A 24,027-nucleotide genomic window follows, 5' to 3' on the forward strand; every position below is an offset into this window, starting at 1 on the left:
AACATTTATTCTCAGTGCCTCATCGTTCATTGTTCCTAACGTTACTTCTCTTCATAGTATTATGTCCATAGCTGGGCACGATAACAGAAAACCTTATTCCCGATAACCGATAACTGATAATGGAAAACCTTATCGGTGATAACCGATATTCGTTAACTAGAGACACAAATATAGGCGATAACCGATACCCGATATAAATCCACAGTTCCAATACTAGCTAGGGATAAGTCCGATCGGCGAAAACGATACTATATTGATATTTCAAATAAAAAAAAAACATAGATGAATTCAAATTTTCATTATCTGTATTTTAGAAAACTTACAAAACCTGAAAACCACACGTTGACACGTACATATGGATGGTAATGCTAGAAACGCCTGAACCGGTATTGTGTTATTTGGCGTCCCCACCGTCAAGAGCTGGCGCTTTTGTTTACAAACACTGGTCTCTCGTGAACTGAGCATGCTCAGACCAGCAAGCATAGACCTGTACAGCCTCACAAAGCTTTTTAACCGTAATTAAGAGTTGCTGGAAGGCTGAATCAGACACACTGTACCACTACCACCATCCTCGCTGTTTTTAGAACGACACTCTATAAGAGTTGTATTTATATGTACAGAGTGTCGTTCTAGAAACAGCGAGGATGGTGTTACTGTTTGTCTGATTCTGCCTTCCAACAACTCTTAATGTGTTAAAAAGCTTTGTGAGACTGTATAGGGCTACGTTTACTGGTCTGAACATGTGCAGTTCACGAGAGACCAGTGTTTGTAAACAAAAGCGCCAGCTTTTGACGATGGGACACCAAATAACACAACATCGGGTGCCTTCAATACCATGGCATGCCCACAAATGAATATGAAATATCAAATTTGAGGCAGTGAATAATCATTTTTTGGTCAAAGTTAAATGATTTTTCTCTTTGATATATTGATTTTTGAGTTTAACATAAAAAATAACCTAGTGTTTTTAATGTTGATGATCAAAGTATGAAATCTCTTCACCGATGATATGTCATACCCCGAAGTTTTTTCATACAACACCGGGCGCCCGGGCCACGCATGCGCAGTAGGGAGGGGACAACGTTTTTTTTTTTCTGAGAGGCGGAAGAAAGTAGCGATTATCGTTAGTTTGGTTACAAAAGTAACGTAGATACCGATATATATTTAAATAAGTAGCGGATGGCCGATAACCCGATTTTGTTATCAGCGATAAAGTATCGCGATAACTTATCGCGATAACGCCCAGCTATGATTATGTCTTCTCGGCTACACTTTCCACCCTTTTTCTCCCGTCTCCTTCAGTCTTCCCTCCTCTGTGCTATTTTATTTATCAACTCGCCCCCTCTCGTAGTCAGCCCTTCCTCGTTGTTCATTCAGCCCACTGTTGTTCCGTGGAATTGTTACTCTCTCTCTCTCTCTCTCTCTCTCTCTCTCTCTCTCTCTCTCTCTCTCTCTCTCTCTCTGTGTGAGGTTCTTGAAAGGTTTGGACTTCTTGAGACCTCGTAAAATTCTCAGTAATAAAAATATATAATAAAGTATCTGAAAATTGAATTCTCAGACTCACAGCCCCTTCTATTCACTTATTTTGACCATACACTACCGTAGGTTGAGAAAAAACAGATGAACCTGCTCTTAAGTTTATTTAAAGCAACAAAGAAAACTCGCTGGAAAATAAGGAATCATTAATTAATTCCAGGCACACATTTTATCTTAAAACATCCTATGCGAATAGTGTACTTAACTGTAGGTGGGCGAAGCGCAAGCCACCTGATCTACCGCGAGGTCCATCCGGCACTGGAGTCCTCCTTCAATCCTCTCTCGTTCCTCTCTGCAACACGCCGCCTCTCGTACCTTACCTCCAAGGGCTTCCCTCGCCTGCAGTACACAGTCACACTGTCTTGTGGATACTACAAGGCTGGAAAGACCACCACGATGAAAACACGTGGCGCGAGAGGTTGGTGAGGGAGATCCTGTCGCGTTGGAGTCTGGGAGCAAGATGGCTGCGGGGAGCGGCCCGACGACCAGAATCCTCGGCGCCCCGGCCGCGGCCACACTGACATCTCTCTTTCTGCATAATATTTATAGTAACGCCCTAACGGCTATGGATTAATATTTATTAATAACCTAACACCATGGACTAGGTAATAGTGGGTCATGCATCCCACACATAGCTCAGCTTTGGCAGTAATAACGAATATGATTTGAATTGGGTCCTGTTTATCGCCTGCCTGGTTTTCCCGCCTGTCCTGGGACTTAGTTCCCTTTCTCTCAATCAAAATGGCGGGGACGTCCGCGGTATTTTCCACGGTCGATTTCTTAAAATAATGAAATCATGACCTTTCGCCCCCCCTTTAAGAAAACTTTTGTCTTCAGAGAAAAGTTTTTTAACTGTGATACGCTGCCAACACTGGTAAAATGACCTACACCTGCATCTACAGAATTAGCATGTTCCTGACAGTACGTTCTCACACTTTTTCACACACCCTCTTATACTGTGGTGTATGTCAGTTAACCTCTGCTCAAGTAATTGACGGTTCGCCTGTGAGTGAAAAACCTCAACATTTACGTTGATACTCAAACTTGAGGGAAAACTCCATAGCGAGGCGCCAGTACCTTTTAGAGCGGGCTTGGCGAACTTCGCCACAATTATTCACAATATGTAAGTGGTGTTATGTATGTATACATAGTGTAGGTGGGACAGATGTGGAGTAGCTGTAGGTAGGTGTAAAACGGTGTAACTTATTGTATATATTCCTGGCTACTTGCCTAATTTTTTCCTACATTATCACACCATGCACCATACCATGCAACTTAAATTTTAAGCATGCCGCAAAACTTTCGGCTAAACCATCTTTTTCAGGGTTGAATTTAACGACTCCACCACCTACAGAATTAACAGCTCCTATCTGCTCGAAAAACACATGGCCGGATGGCGGGGTGCTCCGCCAATCATCCTCCAAACCACCTAATCTGAACACTTTCATCACTTGGTTCCTCGATTCAGCTGAATCTGAGGTCCCAAAATCCGAATATAAAGTCTCCGAGCCACCTAACCTGTCCACTTTGATCATCTTACTCTGCTACCAGACGCAACAAGAAGTTCCCCAACGTTGGGTTGTCCCTCTATGTACTTTACAGTGAACTGAAACTGCTGGAGATACAACGCCCAACGCATCAGACTTGCATTTGCGTTCTTAGAAGTTTTCAAACTGGCTAGGGGCATATGATCAGTTTCGAGAACGAATTGGTCGCCATATAGGTAAAAATAATATTTCCTGATTCCCTCTACTACTGCAAGGAACTCCTTTTCTACCGTAGAGTAGTTTCTCTCAGCTGGACGCAACTCCCTGCTGTAATAACTTACAAGAAACACCTGATTATTACTCTCTTGCATCAACACGGCACTAATGCCCTCCTGTGATGCATCGGTACGCAGAATGAACTGCTTATTGAAATCAGGCAGCTGCAGAATGGGCTCTTTGCATAACATGCTCGTAAGTGTCGTGAAGGCTTCCTCTTGCGCGCCTGTCTATAGTACCTTATTGGGTGCATGTTTTCTCAACAATTCATGCAGAGGGGCAGCAATGACAGCGCAATTGGGGATATAATCCCGGTAATATCCAGCTAAGCACATGAATGACTTTACCTGAGTTTTGGTCTGAGGACGTGGAGCATTTCTAACCTTTTCTATTTTATCCATCTGGCACCAATACTGTCCTTCACTAATGACACGTCCTAAGAATGGCACCTTTTCGTGCCCAATCAAGCACTTACTGGGCTTAATGGTCAGGTTGTAGCGCCGAAGCCGCTCCAAAACTAACCTGAGGGTCTCTAGATGCTGCCTGAATGTGGGTGAGTGAATTAATACGTCATCCACGAGAAGCTTCACTCCTTCCATACCTCTCATGACCTCGCGCATGAATTTGTTAAAAGCTGCTGGCGAGTTGGTCACCCCGAAGGGTAAGGCTTTGTACTGATACAGGCCTCCAGGTGTACTAAAAGCTGTCAACTTACAACTCTCCTTACTCAGAGGAATCTGGAAAAACCCTTTCGTCAGGTCTATCTTAGAAAAAATTCTAGATTCAGCCAGAGTAGCAAATATGGCTTGCGGATCAGACATTGGCTCAGCGTCTACGCGCGTCACTGCGTTTACTTTTCGATAATCGCCGCAAATCCTAATTCCTCCTTCTTTCTTCCTTACGACTACCATGGGGCTACAGGGCGGGGAATTTGATCTCTCTATGATACCCGCGGCCTCCATTTCACTGATTTCGCTTTTTAAGGCGTCTATCAGTCGTAAAGGAATCTGGTAAGGCCTTTGTCTGACAGGCTCCTTGCTCGTCAACTCGATTCGATACTCTGGTACCCGAGCAATCTTAGGTTTGTCCGAAAAAACTTCTGCATAACCCTCTAGCAACGATGCTAATTGTTCCCTCTCCTCTGGGGCTAACTTTTCTCCCAACGTCACGTCATGCACTGACTCTGTCTAGAAGATACAGTGAGAGGAGTCTCGCCGTCCTCATCATCTTGTATTACTACTGCCGCTCCCACATCTACGGTCTGAGGTTGACAATAGTGAGCTTTAACTAACTCTAGACACCTCACCTTCTCTTCATCGTACTCATTTTCTCGCAAGCAACCTGCGGTTGCATTTGGCCGGTATTTTTTTTTTTTAAAGCTATAGGACGGTAGTTTGAGCTCAATGGCACACAAAAAAAGAAAACAATAATAAAAAAAAAAAGCCCGCTACTCGCTGCTCCTAAAAAAGAAACAAAAGAGGTGGCCGAAAGCAAGGTCAAATACGAGAGGAGAGATGTCCTGATACCCTCCTCTTGAAAGAGTTCAAGTCGTAAGCAGGAGGAAATACAGATGAAGGAAGATTGTTCCAGAGTTTACCAGCGTGAGGGATGAAAGAGTGAAGATGCTGGTTAACTCTTGCATAAGGGGTTTGGACAGTATAGGGATGAGCATGAGTAGAAAGTCGAGTGCAGCGGGGCCGCGGGAGGGGGGGAGGCATGCAGTTAGCAAGCTCAGAAGAGCAGTCAGCGTGGAAATATCCATAGAAGAAAGAAGGAGAGGCAACATTGCGGCGGAATTTAAGAGGTAGAAGACTATCAGTATGAGGAGGAGAGCTGATGAGACGAAGAGCCTTAGCCTCCACTCTGTTCAGAAGAGCTGTGTGAGTGGAGCCACCCCACACATGATATGCATACTCCATACGAGGGCGGACAAGGCCCCTGTATATGGACAGCAACTTTGCCGGGGAGAAGAACTGGCGGAGACGGTACAGAACGCCCACCCTTGAGGAAGCTGATTTAGTAAGAGATGAGATCTGAAGTTTCCAGTTGAGATTTTGAGTTAAGGATAGACCGAGGATGTTTAGTGTTGATGAAGGTGATAGCTGGGTGTTGTCAGAGAATAAGGGATAATTGTTTGGAAGATTGTGTCGAGTGGATAGGTGGAGAAACTGTGTTTTTGAGGCGTTGAAGGCCACCAGGTTCCTCTTGCCCCAATCGGAAATAATAGTAAGGTCTGAGGCTAAGCGTTCTGCAGCCTCCAGCCTTGAGTCGTTAAGTTCCTGTAGGGTGGGTCTTCTATTAAAAGAAGTTGAGTAATGCAGAGTGGAATCATCGGCGTAGGAATGGATAGGACAGTTCGTTTTGGAAAGAAGATCATCAATGAACAACAGAAAAAGAGTGGGAGATAGGACAGAACCCTGTGGGACACCACTGTTAATAGATTTAGGGGAAGAACAGTGACCGTCTACCACAGCAGAAATAGAACGGTCAGAAAGGAAACTGGAGATAAAGGTACAGAGAGAAGGATAGAAACCGTAGGAGGGTAGTTTGGAAAGCAAAGATTTGTGCCAGACCCTATCAAAAGCTTTTGATATGTCTAGTGCAATAGCAAAGGTTTCACCGAAACGGCTAAAAGAGGATGACCAAGAGTCAGTTAAGAAGGCTAGGAGATCACCAGTTGAACGCCCCTTGCGGAACCCATACTGGCGATCAGATAGGTCAGAAGTGGAAAGGTGCTTTTGAATCTTCCGGTTAAGGATTGATTCAAAAGCTTTAGATAGACAAGAAAGTAAAGCTATAGGACGGTAGTTTGAGGGATTGGAACGGTCACCCTTCTTAGGCACAGGCTGTATGAAGGCATACTTCCAGCAAGAAGGAAAGGTAGATGTTGACAGGCAGAGGCGAAAGAGTTTGACCAGGCAGGGTGACAGCACAGAGGCATAGTTTTTAAGGACAATAGAAGGCACTCCATCAGGTCCATAAGCCTTCTGAGGATTGAGGCCAGAGAGGGCATAGAAAACATCATTTTGAAGAATTTTTATAACAGGCATAAAGGAGTCAGAGGGGGGATGAGTAGAAGGAATATGCCCAGAATCGTCCAGAGTGGAGTTTTTAGAAAAAGTTTGAGAGAAGAGTTCAGCCTTAGAGATAGATGAGACGGCAGTGTTGCCATCAGGACTGAGGAGTGGAGGGAAAGATGAAGAAATGAAGTAGGAGGAGATGTTTTTGGCTAGATGCCAGAAGTCGCGGGAAGAGTTAGAGAAAGCAAGGTTTTGGCATTTTCTATTAATGAAAGAGTTTTTGGTTAGTCGGAAATCGGAAATGTAAAGTTCATAATTAGCATTAGTTTGAAGGCTCTGGTACCTTTTGTGAGCTGCCTCTCTATCATTGACAGCACGGGAACAAGCGTGATTAAACCAAGGCTTTTTAGCATGAGGAGTAGAGAAAGAACGAGGAATGTATGCCTCCATTCCAGAGACAATCACCTCTGTGATGCGCTGAGCACACACAGAGGGGTCTCAATCCTGGAAGCAATAATCATTCCACGGGAAATCGGAAAAGTACATCCTCAGGTCGTCCCACCGAGCTGAAGCAAAATGCCAGAAACATCCCCTCTTCGGTGGGTCCAGAGGGTGTACAGGAGCGATAGGACAGGATGCAGAAATAAGATTGTGATCGGAGGAGCCCAACGGAGAGAACAGTTTGACAGAATAAGCAGAAGGGTTTGAGGTAAGGAAGAGGTCTAGAATGTCGGGCCGGTCTCCAAGACGGTCGGGAATACGTGTAGGGTATTGTTTCAAAATGTTGATGTGGAACCGTTTTGGGTGTCCGTCAACCAGGAGAATATAATTAAGGTCATTAACCTTCTCCTGAACCTCATAAGGTCCCTTCCACTGAGCTAACAGCTTGTTGCTCGCTGTGGGAAGCAAAACTAGACACTGTTCTTCTACACTGAGCTTACGCAACTTTGCCTTCCTGTCGTAGTAACTTTTCTGTACTTGTTTTGCTTTGAGTAACTCCTCCTTAGCAATGTTACAGGTCTCTCTCAGCCTGTCACCTAGATCTAACACGTACTGGTATGTGGTCTTGACTTCCGGGTCCGGAACATTGTCATCCCACAGCTCTCTCAGTAACTGAAGCGGACCTCTAACCGACCTACCATACATTAGCTGAAACAGGGATAACCTGGTGGAGCTCTGTGGCGCTTCTCTGTACGCGAACAACAAAGGAACCAGGTACCTAGGCCATTCCTTGGGTTGTTCGGCAGCCATGCGTTTAAGCATTTTCTTAAGTGTGCCGTTAAATCGTTCACACAGTCCATTCCCCATGGGATGGTAGGGCGTGGTGCGTAACCCTTTGCACGCTAGCAGACGGAGTACTTTCTCCATCATCCCTGAGGTGAACTGAGTACCTCGATCACTCAGTATTTGTCTGGGTATACCTACTCGGCAAAATATAGTCACGAGAGCTTCAGCCACAGTTTGCGTCTCAATATTCTTTACCGGCAGTGCTTCTGCCCAACGCGTGGCAAAATCTACAAGCGTAAGAATATAACGGGAGCCATCGCTGGCTCGGGGCTCGATCGGCCCCACCAAATCTACCGCTACTCTTTCAAAAGGCGAGTCAATAATAGGCAGTGGCTGTAAGGGAGCAGGCTTTACCCTACCCCTATCTATAGTCTTTTGACACACATCGCACGACCTCACATATCTAGCTACCTCCTGCCCTATCCCTGGCCAATAAAAATGTGATTGTACGCGAGCGAGTGTCTTGGTTCTTCCCATGTGACCGCCTAGAGCAGTACTGTGACCTAACTTAAGAACAGCCTCTCTGTATCTCGCAGGCACAACTAACTACAATTTCCTTTCAGCCGAGGGAGAGATAATCTGCCTATATATCAAGCCACGCTGCTTGATAAAGCTGACGCGGTTGTCGTTCAGCTGTATGACACTGTTTTCCTGCAAACGTTTGCGTACGCCGTGCAGGGTGTCGTCTCTCCCCACCTCCTTCCTTACGTCCTCGCTGTTAGTTAGATCTCCAAGAGATGTAACCATGAGAAGCCTAACAGTACTCTCACGCTTAGCAGCTGCTCGGGTCACTACTGCTGCATCAATCTGAGGCTCACCTTTTCCTTGTACCCTTTCCCTTTCTCCAAAATCCTCTGGCTCTAACACCGCGTTAGGTGTTTGAGTGACTGCATTTTTACTCACCCCGTTAGTAGCTCCGGGAATGTTGCCAATCACTAAATCATAGAGCGGTGTTTCGAGTGTCACCACCATGATCCAGCCTGTGTAATAGAGTGACTTGACTTTTATTTTGACTTCAGGAGCTATCACTGGCGCGCTGTTCAACAGCCATATTTTTTCTACGTTCGCCTGTGAATTCATGGCTCCTAGCTAAACTGTGTCTCAGTGTACAAATGGTAGAACCACTATCCCGCATCACCGTAACCTCTCGGTTTCCTACCCAACCGCTCATCGTACTGATTTGTGGCGACTCCGGCCACTATTCATTGATTTTGCGCCTCATCACGATACTGGCCGTTCACGGAAGGCACACGTGGTGGCGAACCCTGCTTTGTACCATAATTACCATGCTGCGTTGCACTTTCTTGTCGTACTGCAGCATGTTTCTGCGACTTAGAGTAGTTACCCTGATTTATATGTAAATCAATTTAAATAATCGATCAAAATGTAGTCAAGGGTAAAACAAAAGGTTTGAAGTGTTATCTAAAGGATAGACACTTGTTTAGGTCCTGTTGATACAGGTTGTTAACTTGTACTGTACAGGAAACGAACGGGTGAGGCTTGACTACTGGCCACTCAGCACTCCTCGGTTCCTTAGTCTCTCCTTGTCGTGAGTGAGAGGATCACACTGTTTAATTGTTGTGCTTAGCGGGGCACCCTGGTGCGGTTAGTAATCACCCACATATATATATATATATATATATATATATATATATATATATATATATATATATATATATATATATATATATATATATATATATATATATATATATATATATATATATATATAGAGTCCAAATTATAGTTAAGAGTCAGAGAAGAAAAGTAGTGTTGTTTCCTGTATGTGTGTGTGTGTTATCACTTAGACCAGGGGTTTTCCAGGGGGTACGCCAAGGTTCTGTCAGGAGGTACGCGCTCCCCCACGGGTCGTTAGGGTTAGGGGCCTGGCCGCCCACTGACTTGTACTGTACGCGTACTGGACAGGGAGAGAGGCGCGAGGTGTGGTCGGGCACACATCACTCGACAGTCGTGAGCGGTGAGCTGCAAATTGGTGTTGCTACTTTTTGGCAGGTTGATCCCTTTGTGGCTACTGTCTTTACTGATATATAAATTTAGGAATGCTGTGTCAATTTCACTGACATTATTATCGCAAATTGTGTGGCATTGGCAAGTATAAGATTGAGCCCTGACTTATTCTTAATGGAAAGGTTGATGGAATACAAAAACACTATTTGTTCATGTGTACGAAGTGGTGTTGTGCGAAACGATTTATTACAGCGGCGATGTATAGTCACGATGTAAGATGGCCTTAATTTATGAGTGACTTGTGGTGTGACTGTGTGATATGGCTGGATGTAATGTGGAGTATCCGAGTATGGTTTGGCTTGGTGAAACCGTGTCGTAGCGTGGTGATTGTGTGATGATGTGTCAGGTGTGTCAAAGCAAAAACTAGAACACAAGCAAATAAGATGAAGAAAAAACCCAGTTTGATGTTATTTATAAATATTTTTTAAAGATTTTTATGATTTTACTTTTTTTTTTATTTCATGCACATATATGGACCATATTTATCAATAGGATATAATACAAAATTTTATGTAAAATATTTACCCCCCCCAAAAAAAAAAATTGGCTGTTTTATTATTGTCTTTTTTTTGGGGGGGGGGGGGGGGGGTTTTTTTTTGGGAGTGTTTTTTTTTTTAATGCCAACCCTGTGCTTAGTGGTAGGAAGCAGATGGTGCAAACCAATAGTAAACAATCTGAATGGGTCAGTGTTACGAGTGGAATCCCTCAGGGGTCGGTGCTGGGTCCACTGCTTTTTATTATTTACATCAATGACTTGGACACAGGAATTAGTAGTGATGTCAGTTAGTTCGCAGATATTACCAAGATCGGTTGAGTAATCCAATCAGACAGGGACGCTAGCGTTCTCCAGGACGAGCTTGATAGACTATATGATTGGGCGGGGAAATGGCAGATGAAATTCAATGTCGGGAAGTGTAGCATTCTGAGTGTAGGTAGGAATAACCCCTCACACAATTACTCCTTAAATGACATTCGTCTAAGCAGGTCTGGGTGTGAGAGAGACTTAGGAGTCTTAGTGAGCGCTGACCTCCGTCCTAGGGCTTAATGTATTCAGGCTAAAAATCGTGCAGACAGGGTACTGGGTTTCATCTCAAGGAGCGTAAGCAATAGGAGCACTGACGTCATCCTCAAACTTTACTTAGCACTAGTTAGACCTCATCTCGATTATGCAGTTCAGTTCTGGTCACCCTACTATAAAATGGATATCACGATGTTAGAATATGTACAGAGGAGGGTGACAAAGATGATTCAGGGAGTGAGAAACTTGCCTTATGAAGACAGACTGAAGCATTTAAATCTACACTCTCTAGAAAGGCGAAGGTTGCGAGGAGACCTGATCGAAGTCTATAAATGGATGTAGGGCTTTAATAAAGGCGATGTCAATAAGATTTTGGTAGTAAAAGAGCCAGGTAGGACACGCATCAATGGTATTAGGTTAGACAAATTCAGATTCAGCAAAGACATGAATGGTAGATGAATGGAACAGACTTGGCAGCCATGTAGTGGGTGTAAATATCATAGATACATTCTAGAAGAGGTTAGATAAAGTTATGGATAGTGAGGTAAGGTGGGGTTAAGAGTACAGGAGCTGCCTTATATAGGACAAGCGGCCTCTTGCAGACTCCTTACGTTCTTATGTTCGTATGTCACCTGATCTCTACATACTGTGTTCTTATTACCTTGACAAATAAGCCCCTCCCCCTGTCCCTTTGGCCAGGTACCTGCAGGCCATGCCCTCTCTCCGACCCTATGATTGGTTGAGGTTGTGCATGATGTAGCTTATCAGTGGTTGCTGAGCTCTAGGAGAGGGGGAGTATTTTGTGATGCCGACACACAAATGTCACCTCGAAACTCCCGTCACCATCCCCCCCCCCTACACACCTGCCATCCCAACCCCGTATTGCACCTTCCCCTCCTCTTCCCCGCAGGTGTGTCGTCGTTCCAGCACCTCCTCGTCCGCGTGGAGCTGCGCGTCGGGGTGTGGCTGGTGGCGACGTTCACCCTCCTCGGTAACCTGATGGTGCTGGGTGGGCGTGTGTTCTCCAGGGACGACAACAAGATACTGTCGCTCTTTATCCGAAACCTTGCGGGTGAGTGGTGGAGGTGGTGGTGGTGGTGGCATCGGTGATGGTGGTTGGGTAGTAGCAATGGTCGTGGTGGACGTCATGGTGGTGGTGGTGGTGGTGGTGATTGGGTAGTGTTAGTGGTGGTGATGGTTGGGTATAGTGGTAGTGGTGTTGGTGGCGGTGGTAGTGCTGGTCTTAATGGCAGTAAAAGTGGAAGGATGAAGAGGGAGAAAATAATGGCGCTTTCTATGCTTTGGTTAGGGAATGTTCAATGCATTCTAGTCGCAATGAGGTAACGAGCAAAGGGATTTTAACTTCATTTGGCGGTTTTCAAATGATTTAGCAAAAACAATAGTAAACCCTGGCACTGGTGAGTAATGGACTTTATGTTAATTCATTCCTCCAGTCCATGCACTATTCCTCCACTCCTCCCTTCCTCTGCACCTCCAACCTTCATCTCACTACTTTTCATCCCACCATCCCTTGTGACCTCTTCTTAACTCCCTCTACCTCTACTTCCATCTCTCAATCCCTTCATCTCACCATTCCCTTATCTCTACACCCCTTCACCCTTGCCCTATCGCTCTGTTCCACTATCCCTTTATCTCGCCATCATTTCATCTCTCCATCCTCATATCCGAATCTTCCCATCTTCCCGTCTCTCCAAATATCTTCATCCCTCCACTTCCCTGTCGCTTCACCCTGTAGTGGCGGACCTGCTCACCGGCGTCAGTCATAATATTATCTCCCCGTCTCCCCAAATTTCCCCATCCCTCCACTTCCCCGTCGCCTCACCTCGCCTCCCCTGTATAGTGGCTGACCTGCTAACCGGCGAAAGTCATCTCTCTCCGTCTCCCCAAATTTCCCCATCCCTCCTCTTCCCCGTCGCCTCACCTCGTCTCCTCTGTAGTGGCTGACTTGCTCACCGGCGTCTACCTGCTGGTGATCGCCGTGAAGGACCTGGAGTTCCGCAGCAGCTACAGTGACCACGCCTACTACTGGATGACCTCCTGGCAGTGCACCTTCACCGGGGTCCTCGCCATGACGTCAACAGAGGTCAGGCTCAGGTCAAAGGAGTGGTGTGAGTTGTCGAGTTTTGTTCCTTGGTGGTGGCGGTGGTGGTAAGGATGTGTGTGTGTGTGTGTGTGTGTGTGTGTGTGTGTGGGTGGGTGGGTGGGTTTAAGTGTGGGTGTGGGTGTGGGTGCGCGCCGTAACTGTGTATCTGCTCTCATCCTGTCGATCATATATGGTGTCAATAGTGGTGGTGGTGGTGGTGTGTGTGGGGGGGGGGGGGGGGGGCTGACAGGTTGGTGGGGGTGACAGTAAAATGAGCAACAGGTGTGTGTGACCTCTCCCCGCAGGTGTCTGTGCTCATCCTGTCGTTCATGTCTGTGGAACGGTGGCTGTGCATCACGTGGCCGCTCGCGGCACCCAAGCTGTCCCTGGGCGGTGCCAAGATGGCACTTTCCCTCATCTGGCTCCTTGGCCTCAGTCTGGCTCTAACTCCCGGTACGCTGCTTAGCAAACACTTTCCTCTGTAGACTCTGCTCGTCTTGCTTCTTTGGGAGTCACCTCCTCCGCCTCCTAACGTTTACATTTTTTACTCCTTTTTTATTCTACTCCTGTTCAACCTCTTCATGCAGTTCGTTCTATTCTGCTTCCTTTAACTCATGTTCAGTTTTTTTCCACCTCATCTTCCTCCTCCTCCTTCACTTTCCTTAATTCCTTACCTACTCTCCTGACTTTTTTCGCCATTCTTCCGGCTTTTCTTACTTTTATTTATGCACTAACTTACGCACCAGAATGTTTTTACTTCAGCAAAGGAAGCGGCTGAAGGGCAACAAAAAGAAAGTGTAAATACAAAAATCCTCTAATCCTTGCTCTTAAAAAGTGGCCAAAAGACAGGTCAATTCAGAGTGGAGAGGTGTCTTGATACACTCCTCTTGAAAGAGGACAGGTCATAGGCAGGAGGAAATACAAACAAAGGAAGGCTGTTCCAGAATTCACCAGTGTAAGGGATGAAACAATGAAGATGCTGGTTAACTCTTGCATAAGGTGTTTGGACAGTATAGGGATGAACTAGAATAGAAAGTCGAGTGCAACGGGGCCACAGGAAGGGGGGAGGCATGCAGTTAGCAAATTCAGAAGAGCGGTCAGCATGAAATTATCGATAGAAGATAGAAAGAAAGGCAACATGGAGGCGGAATTTAAGAGGTAGAAGACTGTCAATAAGAGGAGGGGAGCGTGTGTGTGGAGCCCCTCCACACATGAGATGCGGTAGGCGGTGGCTGAGTGGTTAGCGTGCGGGCCCCGCACTCACCGCGTGCTGGAGGACGCGTTTTCGAATCCGCAAACACTTGGAATTTTTCAGTCACCACCGAGTGGCCTAAGACGACCCACATGCTGTCCTGAAGACCACACATCAACCCCGACTCTAGAAGAAACCGTCCAAGTGAATCAATAATCAATTCCGGGGAGCAGCATGAGCCAAGAATAAATTACACCACTATAAAAATTGCCTGCGCCATGACGAGCTTGGGCCGACCACCAGGCCCTTGAAAAATAGCCTACCAGCGCTATAGGCGAACACGTAAAAAAAAAGAAAACTATTTGAGGTCGGGCAAGTCACCTGAATATGGATAGCATCTGTGAAGGGAAAAGAACTGGCGGAGACGATACCCAACCCTCAAGAATACTGGTTCAGTGAGAGAGGAGCTATGAAGTTTCCAGTTGAGATTGTGTTGAGGATGAGCCGATAATGTTTATTGTAGAAGAAAATGTCGGCTGAGGGTTATTGAAGAATAGAAGAAAGGTATTTGGAAGATTGTGTCGAATTGATAGGTGGATAAATATAATTTTTGAGGAATTGAAGGACACCAAGTTCTTTTTACCCCTATCATAAATGATAGTAAGGTATGAGGTTTTAAGCGTTCTGTGGCCTCCAGCCTGGAATCATGTAGTTCCTATTCAGTAGCAATGAGTAGGGTCATCGCCGTACGAGTGGATATAATAGTTTGTTTTGGAAACCTCATCAATGAACAACAGAAAGAGAGTGGGAGAGAGGACAGAGCCCTGCGGGACACTACTATTGATAGGTATAGGGGAAGAACAGTGAACCGCCGGAAAGGAAACGAGATGAAAGTACTACAGAGAGAGGGATATAATCCGTAGGAGGGTAGTTGGGTACATATATTTCAATAATATAATTTATTATATTTGATTATATGAAAAGCGACAAAACCGCATTAAAGTTTACTGTGGCTCAGCAGCGAAATCATTCATTCTTTTCTGGAAAAAAAATGTTGATTAAGTGAAAAAGGATTCCAAACTCTTGATAATTGCTGAAATTATCATGAAACCGGACGGCGAGAAAAAAAAAGTAGTGTAAAAAAGGTAAAACAATGTTATGAGGAAAATATTGCCACCAGTTGTAAAAGTACCTGAAAATACATAACACAAAGAGGAAGCAAGAAGTGTGATCGACCCTGAAATTACCAGAGTGAGTAACTAAGTGATTGACAACCAACATGTTAGAAACTTGTTAAATTACAATATTATTCAATTATATTTTTGTTTCTTCTAAAGATCAATATCGATCCTTGCTATTTAAGCAAGCTTATTCGGCTTCACGTATACATGTGAACAAATGTTAAGTCTGCCTTATCGCATCAAGCCGAACATTCGAAATATAGTTAATAACGAACAATTGCTCTGCTTGCGACTGGTAAACACCAAGCTTGGCCCCAACATCAAGAAGCGTGTACCCTGCGTCACAGTGTCAGACACCACATTAAGAAAACATTAAAAAAAAAAAAAAAAAAAAATGGACCTCAAATTCCATAATTTATTAAGCTGGTGTCTCTAAAACCTTGCTTGCGGTCCTGAATTACTTGTTACTCTGATAATGTGACCCTAGTGGCACTAAAGATTGTGCATTTCTGGTCTGTAAGTATGGATGCAGGTATGTGCGTGACCCCGTGTTCCAATGCTGCACTAACGAGAGCAACAGCAGCAGCAGCAGCAATTTTATGGCTTCAGCGGCCTGTGCTTCTTCCTCTTTTTGATTCTCCTCTTCCTCTTCCTCATAACTCCTTTTCCTTCACAACCTCCCTCTTCTTCATCCCTATTCATCTTCCTTCACAGCCTGACTCTTCTTCGTGTTTCTCCTTTGCCTCCACCACACCTTCCTTTATTCTCCTACAACACGTATCAGTGCGTGTCCCTATGTTCCAGTGCTGTACTACCAAGGGCACCAGCAGCGTTTCTACGGCACCAACGGCCTGTGTTTCCCTCTCCACCTGGATGACCCCTGGGTGCCTGGCTGGCTGTACTCGGGGCTCCTCTTCGTGGGCCTGAACCAGCTGGGGTGAGTGGGGGGACGGAATGAGGGGGAAAGGGATAGAAGGTATGAATTGAAAAGTGTGGGAGGGAAGGTGAAATGAGAGTGTGGGGAGTGGAAGAAGGTGAGCAGGAGGGGTGTTGGTGATGTGCATAAGGGAGGGAGGAAGGGGAGAAGAGGGTAAGAAGGTGAAGGGAGAGTTTGGGAGGCTGATGGTAAGGGTGTGAAGGAAGGAGAGGAAAGGTGAGGGAGGGATGGAGGTAGAAAGGATATGAGGGATAAAGTGGTAGGCATTGGGAAAGGGAGAAACCTGTAAAGGTGGGCAAGAAAGTCAGGGAGGCAGTTAATGAATAAAGCAAGAAGGGAGGGACGAAGGATAGAAGGGAGGAGTAAATGGTGATGTAAATATTTGAAGAGGAGTAGGTTCTCTCTCTCTCTCTCTCTCTCTCTCTCTCTCTCTCTCTCTCTCTCTCTCTCTCTCTCTCTCTCTCTCTCTCTCTTCCAGCTATTTTAATAATTATCTTTCAATATATAATTTTATCTGATGTTCCTCATCTTCTTTTGGTATATTTGCATGTAATTTGTTTTGTTCTGGTCACCCTTTTCCATTTCGTTGGTGTTCTCGTCTTACATTCTTTCAACTTTATATTTCTGTCTATATATTCAGTGATATTTTTTTTTCCTGCATTGCTCGCTGATTTGTTGTTGTTGTTGTTGTTGTTGATGTTGTTGTTGTTGTTGTTGTTGTTGTTGTTGTTGTTGTTGTTGTTGTTATTTCACTTTTACAAATTCCACGCGACACCTCCCTCAAACCGTATCACTTACTCTGCTCGTCTATTATCCTCCCTTTTCTTTTTGTCTCTGATCGTAGTCTTGATTCTACAAACTTACATCTTTATCTAGTCCCCCTCCCCGTCGTCCTATCTCCTATTCCTTCCTCCTCCTCCTGCAGTTACTCCCTGCAGTACTCATCCCCGCCTCTTCCCCCCTCCCTCCCCAGTGTGGTCCTTATCCTGGTCTCGTACACGGGCATGTTCTGCAGCATCAGACGCACCAGAGCCAACACGCCACTCTCGCTCGGGGACCGCGAGTTCGCGATGCGCTTCTTCTTCATTGTCTTCACCGACTGTCTCTGCTGGACGCCCATCATAGTCCTGCGCATCATGGCTATCGCGGAGGTGGACATTAAACGTGGGTGTTATCACATGTGTGTGTGTGTGGGGGGGGGGGGGAGTGGCGGGGGTGTTAATAAAGCTATATTTAAGTATTTTATGTTAGTATTAAACCATTATCACTACTAATTATCCCACCACCATTCCTACTAAGGGTACCACCAGCACTTACACCACCAACACCACAACCACCACCACCCCAACTACAGCCAACATACTTTTCCGCCTCTTCTCCTTGCCTCCCTTTTTACCTGTCTTTTCACCTCTACCTCTCACTCTCCCCCCCTTGTTTGTTTGTTTTTTACAACAAAGGAGGCAGCTCAAGGGCACACAAAAAAAGAAAACAATAATAAAAAAAGCCCGCTACTCGCTGCTCCTAAAAAAGAAACATCTTAATCCTTCAATTTCTAAATATTGATGAGTTTTATGCAATCACCATCACTATCATCACTATAGACATTTCATCATTTTTACCACCATAACTAAAACATGACGCCACTTCCGTTACCACGACTCCTCGTCATCGCCGCCACCACACTCAACTCCCTCCACCAAATCTACATCCACCAATTCCTCAGTCTTCTCCACGCCAACCTCACCACCACTCAACAACACGACTCACCACCACCACCACCACCACTTATATTTTCACCCTCACCGATATCTTACCTTCAATTCCACCACCACCACCAATATTCATTAAACCCTATCTTCACCACAATAACTCATTACCACCACCACTACCACCACATTTACTTTCCTGTCTAAAGCTTTTGAATCAATCCTTAACCTGAAGATTCAAAGTCACCTTTCCACTTCTGATCTTCTGTCTGATCGCCAGTATGGGTTCCGCAAGGGGCATTCTTCTGGCGATCTTCTTGCTCTCTTTACTGACTCTTGGTCATCCTCTCTTAGCCGTTTCGGTGAAACTTTCTCAGTTGCGCTAGACATATCGAAAGCTTTCAATAGAGTCTGACACAACTTTGCTTTTTAAACTGCCCTCATACGGATTTTATCCTTCTCTCTGTTCCTTTATCTATATTTTCCTTTCCGGCCGTAATATCTCTGCTGTGACAGACGGTCACTGTTCTTCCCCTAAACCTATCAACAGTGATGTCCCACAGGACTCTGTCCTATCATCCACTATCTTCCTGTTATTCATCAGTGATCTTTCCATAACAAACTGTCCTATCCACTCATACGCTGACCACTCCACTCTGCATTATGCAACTTCTTTCAACAGAAGATCCTCACAACAAGAATTGCAAGACTCCAGACTGGAGGCTGCAAAACGCTTAACCTCAGACCTTGCTTTCAGTTCCGATTGGGGTAAAAGGAACCTTATGTCCTACAATGCCTCAAAAACTCAGTTTCTCCACCTATCAACACGACACAATCTTCCAAACACCTATCCCCTATTCTTCGACAACACTTAGCTGTCACTTTCCTTTACACTAAACATCCTCGGTCTATCCTCAGCTCAAAATCTCAACTGGAAACTTCACATCTCCTCTCTTACTAATTCAGCTTCCTCGAGGTTGGGCGTTCTGTATCGTCTCCGCCAGTTCTTCTCTCCCGCACAGATTCTTTCCATATATAAGTGCCTTATCCGCCCTCGTATGAAATATGCATCTCACGTGTGTGTGTGTGTGGGGGGGGTACACTCACACAGCTCTCTCGGACAGAGTCTCATCAGTTCCCTACCTCTCACTGACAGTCTTCTACCTCTTAAATTCCGCCGCCATGTTGCATCTCTTTCTGTCTTCTATCGATATTTTCATGCTACTGCTCTTCTGAACTTTCTAACTGTATTCCACCCCCCTCCGGCGGCCCCGTTGAACAGGATTTTCTACTCAAGCTCATCCCTATAATGTCCAAACCATTTAGCAAGATCTCCAGAATCTCCATTCTTTCATCTCCTTCACTGGTAAACTCTGGAACAGACTTCCTTCGTCTGTATTTCCTCCTGCCTATGACTGGACCTCTTTAAAGAAGAGTGTATCAAGGCACTTCTCCATCCGAAATTGACCCCTCTTCTGTTCACTATACTTTTCCCTTTGTGGGAGCAACAGTTAGCGGGCTTTTTTTTCTACATTTTATTTTCGTTCCCCTTGAGTTGCTCTGTGCTGAAAAAAAAAAACCCCAAACACCGCCAACACCAGCAACACCACAACCACCACCCCCACTACCACCACCACCACCACCACCACCAGCACCACCACCACTACGACCACCACCACCACCAACACCACCACTCACCACCACCACCACCACCACCACCACCACTCACCACCACTACCACCACCACCAGCACCACCACCACTACGACCACCACCACCACCAACACCACCACTCACCACCACCACCACCACCACCACCACACACCACCACCACCACCACCACCACCACCACCACCACCACAACCACCACTTCCACCACCACTCATCACCACCACCACCACCACTACCAACACCACCACCACCACCACCACTCACCACCACCACCACCACCACCACTACCACCACCACCACCACCAGCACCACTCACCACCACCACAACCACCACTTCCACCACCACTCATCACCACCACCACCACCACTCACAACCACCACCTATCAACACGCCACCGCTCTCACCCACAGCCGAGCTCTACGCCTATGTGGTGGTTGTGTTGCTGCCCATCAACTCCGCCCTCAACCCCTTCCTCTACACCTTCACCACCACCAAGTTCAGGTCTCAGACACGCAGGTTCCTCACAGGCCGCGGCGTGTGTCTGTGGGTGTGGGTGCCGCGCCAGGACACGGGTGAGTACACACGGGTGCACATGAGTACACAGGTACACACGGGTACACAGGCACACACGCAGAAAGGCAGGTTCCTTACAGGCCGCATTGTGTGTGTGTGTGTGTTTGTGTGTGTGTGTGTGTGTGTGTGTGTGTGTGTGTGTGTGTGTGTGTGTGTGTGTTATAGTAGGATATCAATGTATTATTATTATTATTATTCAATATCACCACGAATAAGGCATACAATTGCCAATGGAAAAAACCCACGACAGATAGATCACGCCACCTTATAGGAATGTCGTCCGTCAGTGTTTACCGTCTCAGTTTTGTATACTTCGCATTTCATGGTGCGCAGAGGTCACCTTGACGTACGTGACCAATTGTAACAATTATTTTCCAACCTGTAACTCGTCACTCCTTCACGAGAGTCCGACTGACACACAACGACAGTCGCTCTCGCTCCGACGCTCCTGTACATAGGCTACGAATATATTCGCCTTGAGGAAGCTGAAGTCTTAATCAACGCCCTTTAAACGCCCCCTGACAAGCCCGTTACATTTGGTTGGCAGCGGTCACCACCGCGCCTGTGCCTTCGCTACCTCGTTCTCCTCCAAGCTCCAAGCCACGAGAACTCACCAACAAAGTCCGGGGACAGGCGTAGAAGGAAGGACGGAGTCACAAGCCAGCCGTCCGCGGCAACGCACCAGCCGTCCGCGGCAACTCACCAGGCGCCAGCTACAAGCACCTCACAAGGCGCCAGCTACAAGCAACTCACCAGGCGCCAGCTACAAGGACCTCACAAGGCGCCAGCTACAAGCAACTCACCAGGCGCCAGCTACAAGCTCTCTCCAGACGTCAGCTACAAGCTATATACAGGCGTCAAGCCTCGAGCACACCCGCGGCAACACTACAGGCGTTCGCCCTACAAGCCTCGAGCACACCCGCGGCAACACTACAGGCGTCCAGCCTACAAGCCTCGAGCACACCCGCGGCAACACTACAGGCGTCCAGCCTACAAGCCCCGAGCACACCCGCGGCAACACTACAGGCGTCCAGCCTACAAGCCCCGAGCACACCCGCGGCAACTCTACAGGCGTCCAGCCTGCAAGCCCCGAGCACACCCGCGGCAACACTACAGGCGTCCAGCCTACAAGCCCCGAGCACACCCGCGGCAACTCTACAGGCGTCAAGCCTACAAGACCCGAGCACACCCGCGGCAACACTACAGGCATCAAGCCTACAAGCCTCGAGCCACCAACAGGCCTACGCAGCCGAAAGCGATGGCCACAATGTACAAGCCGCTCCTCCGCTTCAAGCCAGCACTGCTACGAGCACTGCAAGCCACTCCACGATACGGGAGAAGTATTCACACCAGCAAGGAGGAGGCACGCCCCGCTGACCTTGGAACAACCCACATGCCCCTCGCACCACAGCTGGCGGCACCACCGCCGCTGCCGGGAGCATCGGCCCAAACCTCTTCCGGCAAACAGTCAGCAAGGGTACCCGCGGGCATCTCCCGGTGACTCCAAGCAGTTACCACTACCGTTTCCTGCAAGGCGTCTTATCAAGAGGTTACACACCCAAGTCGTCTTATCTGCCACCGCGGCCCATCTCTCAATATAACGAGAACGCCGCAGCCGTCCTACGCCTGGCGGCAGTGTTCCGGCACCCTCCGCGGCCGCTCAAATCTCTGGGTCAGCAGTTTCCAGCAGCCATTACGAGTCCTCCGATGTCCGCCCTTCCCTCATCTCTCACTGCCGTTGTTGCCGAGGCCGAGGTTTCCCGACGCGACTCCAACGACTGGACACAAACCTTCGCCCTCTCCACTACATCAGCTGATTAATCTTGGTATTTGTGGATATTCCCTTCTTATCAAAATATGCCGGCTCGGCTTATTTCAGTATTATTCCGTGCAGAGGTACGACCTTTTTATTTCTGTGTTCCTAACACTGTTAATCAGTCATAATTGTGAGAGTAACATTCATTCGCATAAGATATTGATTCTTTCTTATTGTTTGCTAGCGAGTATATTGAGTATAGTGTGAGTTCCCTGATCAAAGTTAATCTTCATCAGTGTGCCCTGCCTCCGTTTTCTTTTCGCCGCTCGAGAGAAAACGTGAGCTTCAATGGTATACTCAAAATACCACCATGTTTATAGAGTTATTTTTTTTCATATAACCGTAACATCATGGCATTCCATTATATCCTTAACTTCTATTACGTCTAACTGGCACCTTGCTAGCCATTCTTTCTTGTTTTTTAGGGTTTCGGCGCAAACTATTAATTCATACCCGTTTATTGTTTATTATTTACAGCTATCAAAATATGCTCCTATTTTGAAAATGATTTAATCCATAGTATGATCAAAGACACTCTCGCTAAACTCGGCGACACTTTTATGCATTTAACACAGACCACAGACGAAGAGGGTACGGAATACGATACCAAAACCGGTGAATCTACTAAGGTAATCTTATGTTCAGGCACTCATTATTTATCAATTCCAGGCCGCAGAATTCATTCACCCCCGGGTTCGTCTGAATACTTACAACCCACTCAAGGTTCAAGGACACCCTCACCATCAACCTCTCGCAACAGCCGCAGCATTGCAGGCTCAAAGTAAGGTCTCTCTCACCTGTAGTTTTTGCAAGCAATCAGGACATTCTGAACATTCTTGCTTCGCGAAACGTAGGGAATCAACACATTCAAGATAGGGTTCTGATAGGAGATCAGGAGGTTGCAGTGGCGCGCATCATTCATCACACAGGAACCCTAGGCCGCACCATCAGCGGAAGACTGCCTTTTGCCATGTCCACGGGAATTGTTTTCATGATTCAGACAGCTGTTCTGCAATACAAAAGGCCAAGGAAGAACAGAAGTACAAGTCCTCGGCGGACAGTAAACCACACTCCTCTTCTCAGATTAAAAAGACATGACTTCGAGACAGCCCCAAGGCGTACATCCAAGTGTCCCTTAAGGAAAATACTAATTGGGAGGAACTTGACTCCGTCATTGCCACCTTGGGACGGACAAGCATAATTGCCCTCCCTTGCAAGGTGGGCAAAATTTCACTCACCTTAGCGGTTGACACAGGTGCGACAGTCAATGTCATCTCTGACTCCGCTTACAGGTCACTGACACGACAGGCGAGTGGGGAAAATTGGCCGCTCCAAGAGAACGACCTGAATGTGGTAGGCGTGACGGGCACCACTTTGGGAATCCTTGGGCGAGTACCACTAACAGTCAGCTTACATGAAAAAGTATGTCCCTTTCGAGATTTCTTTTATGTCTCTAGCAGGTTTGCCTTACCTGTGGATGGGATCTTAGGATTAAACGCCATGAAAGACCTGCACATAACCATAAACCCTGAAAGCAACGCGATCGTGTATCAAGGCCGACGCATACAGGGGACAGTAAATCCATCGCCTCTGTCACCTGTAATCCCACCCTCAGAGGGGGAAAATGACCAACCCACCACACACTCAGGGACTGCCACCGCCCAAGTGTCACCTCTTACGGTCAAACCACACGAAAACATTGCAGACTTGTGGCGGACAGTAATGGCAGTCGTAGAAGGTCCTCAAATAGTTCCGGATCGTGCTGCAAAACTTGTTAAAATCCGTTTGCCTAACGCCCCTCCAACGGGCAGTGATGTGTGTATCGACGGAGCTCCTCACATACACCGCGTGACGGTGGAGGTGACTCTCGCGACAGTCAAGGAGGGAGGTTTTGCAGAGGCATTGGTAATAAACACGTCTGGATCCCCTGTATCCTTAAAACACGGTGTTAGATTATGCCAGTGTCTAGTGTATGGGAGAAATGTCGCCCCGGAACCAGCTGAATACCCTTCAGCCCAAGTTTCAGGCATAACCTCGGCGTGTCAGGCTTCTCCCGAACAAGACACAGCTAATTTAGAGGCATTCCTAAAAGTTGCACACTATTCCGAAATTAAGCCAACCTTATTCCAGCTACTGTAACATTATAGGGGGGCGCTTGCTCTACCAGGCGAGCCGCTTGGAGTTACGCAGTGTGC

The 24,027-nt window shown here is 46.6% G+C and overlaps 1 protein-coding gene across 1 annotated transcript in view; it reads left to right on the forward strand.

Annotated features, from left to right (window-relative positions):
• The window catches only part of LOC127006410 (relaxin receptor 2-like), a 147,676-nt gene extending 123,705 nt beyond the window's left edge, over positions 1–23,971 (forward strand). The window contains exons 15-21 of the mRNA XM_050876364.1: positions 11,563–11,724; positions 12,611–12,756; positions 13,062–13,209; positions 15,934–16,066; positions 17,040–17,230; positions 19,854–20,047; positions 23,963–23,971. Coding sequence (XP_050732321.1) covers positions 11,563–11,724; positions 12,611–12,756; positions 13,062–13,209; positions 15,934–16,066; positions 17,040–17,230; positions 19,854–20,047; positions 23,963–23,971 — 983 coding nt within the window. The remainder of the gene's footprint in view (positions 1–11,562; positions 11,725–12,610; positions 12,757–13,061; positions 13,210–15,933; positions 16,067–17,039; positions 17,231–19,853; positions 20,048–23,962) is intronic.
• Positions 23,972–24,027: the final 56 nt, after the last annotated feature.

This window comes from Eriocheir sinensis, chromosome 32 (assembly GCF_024679095.1).
Source record: "Eriocheir sinensis breed Jianghai 21 chromosome 32, ASM2467909v1, whole genome shotgun sequence".
NCBI classification, from domain to species: domain Eukaryota; kingdom Metazoa; phylum Arthropoda; class Malacostraca; order Decapoda; family Varunidae; genus Eriocheir; species Eriocheir sinensis.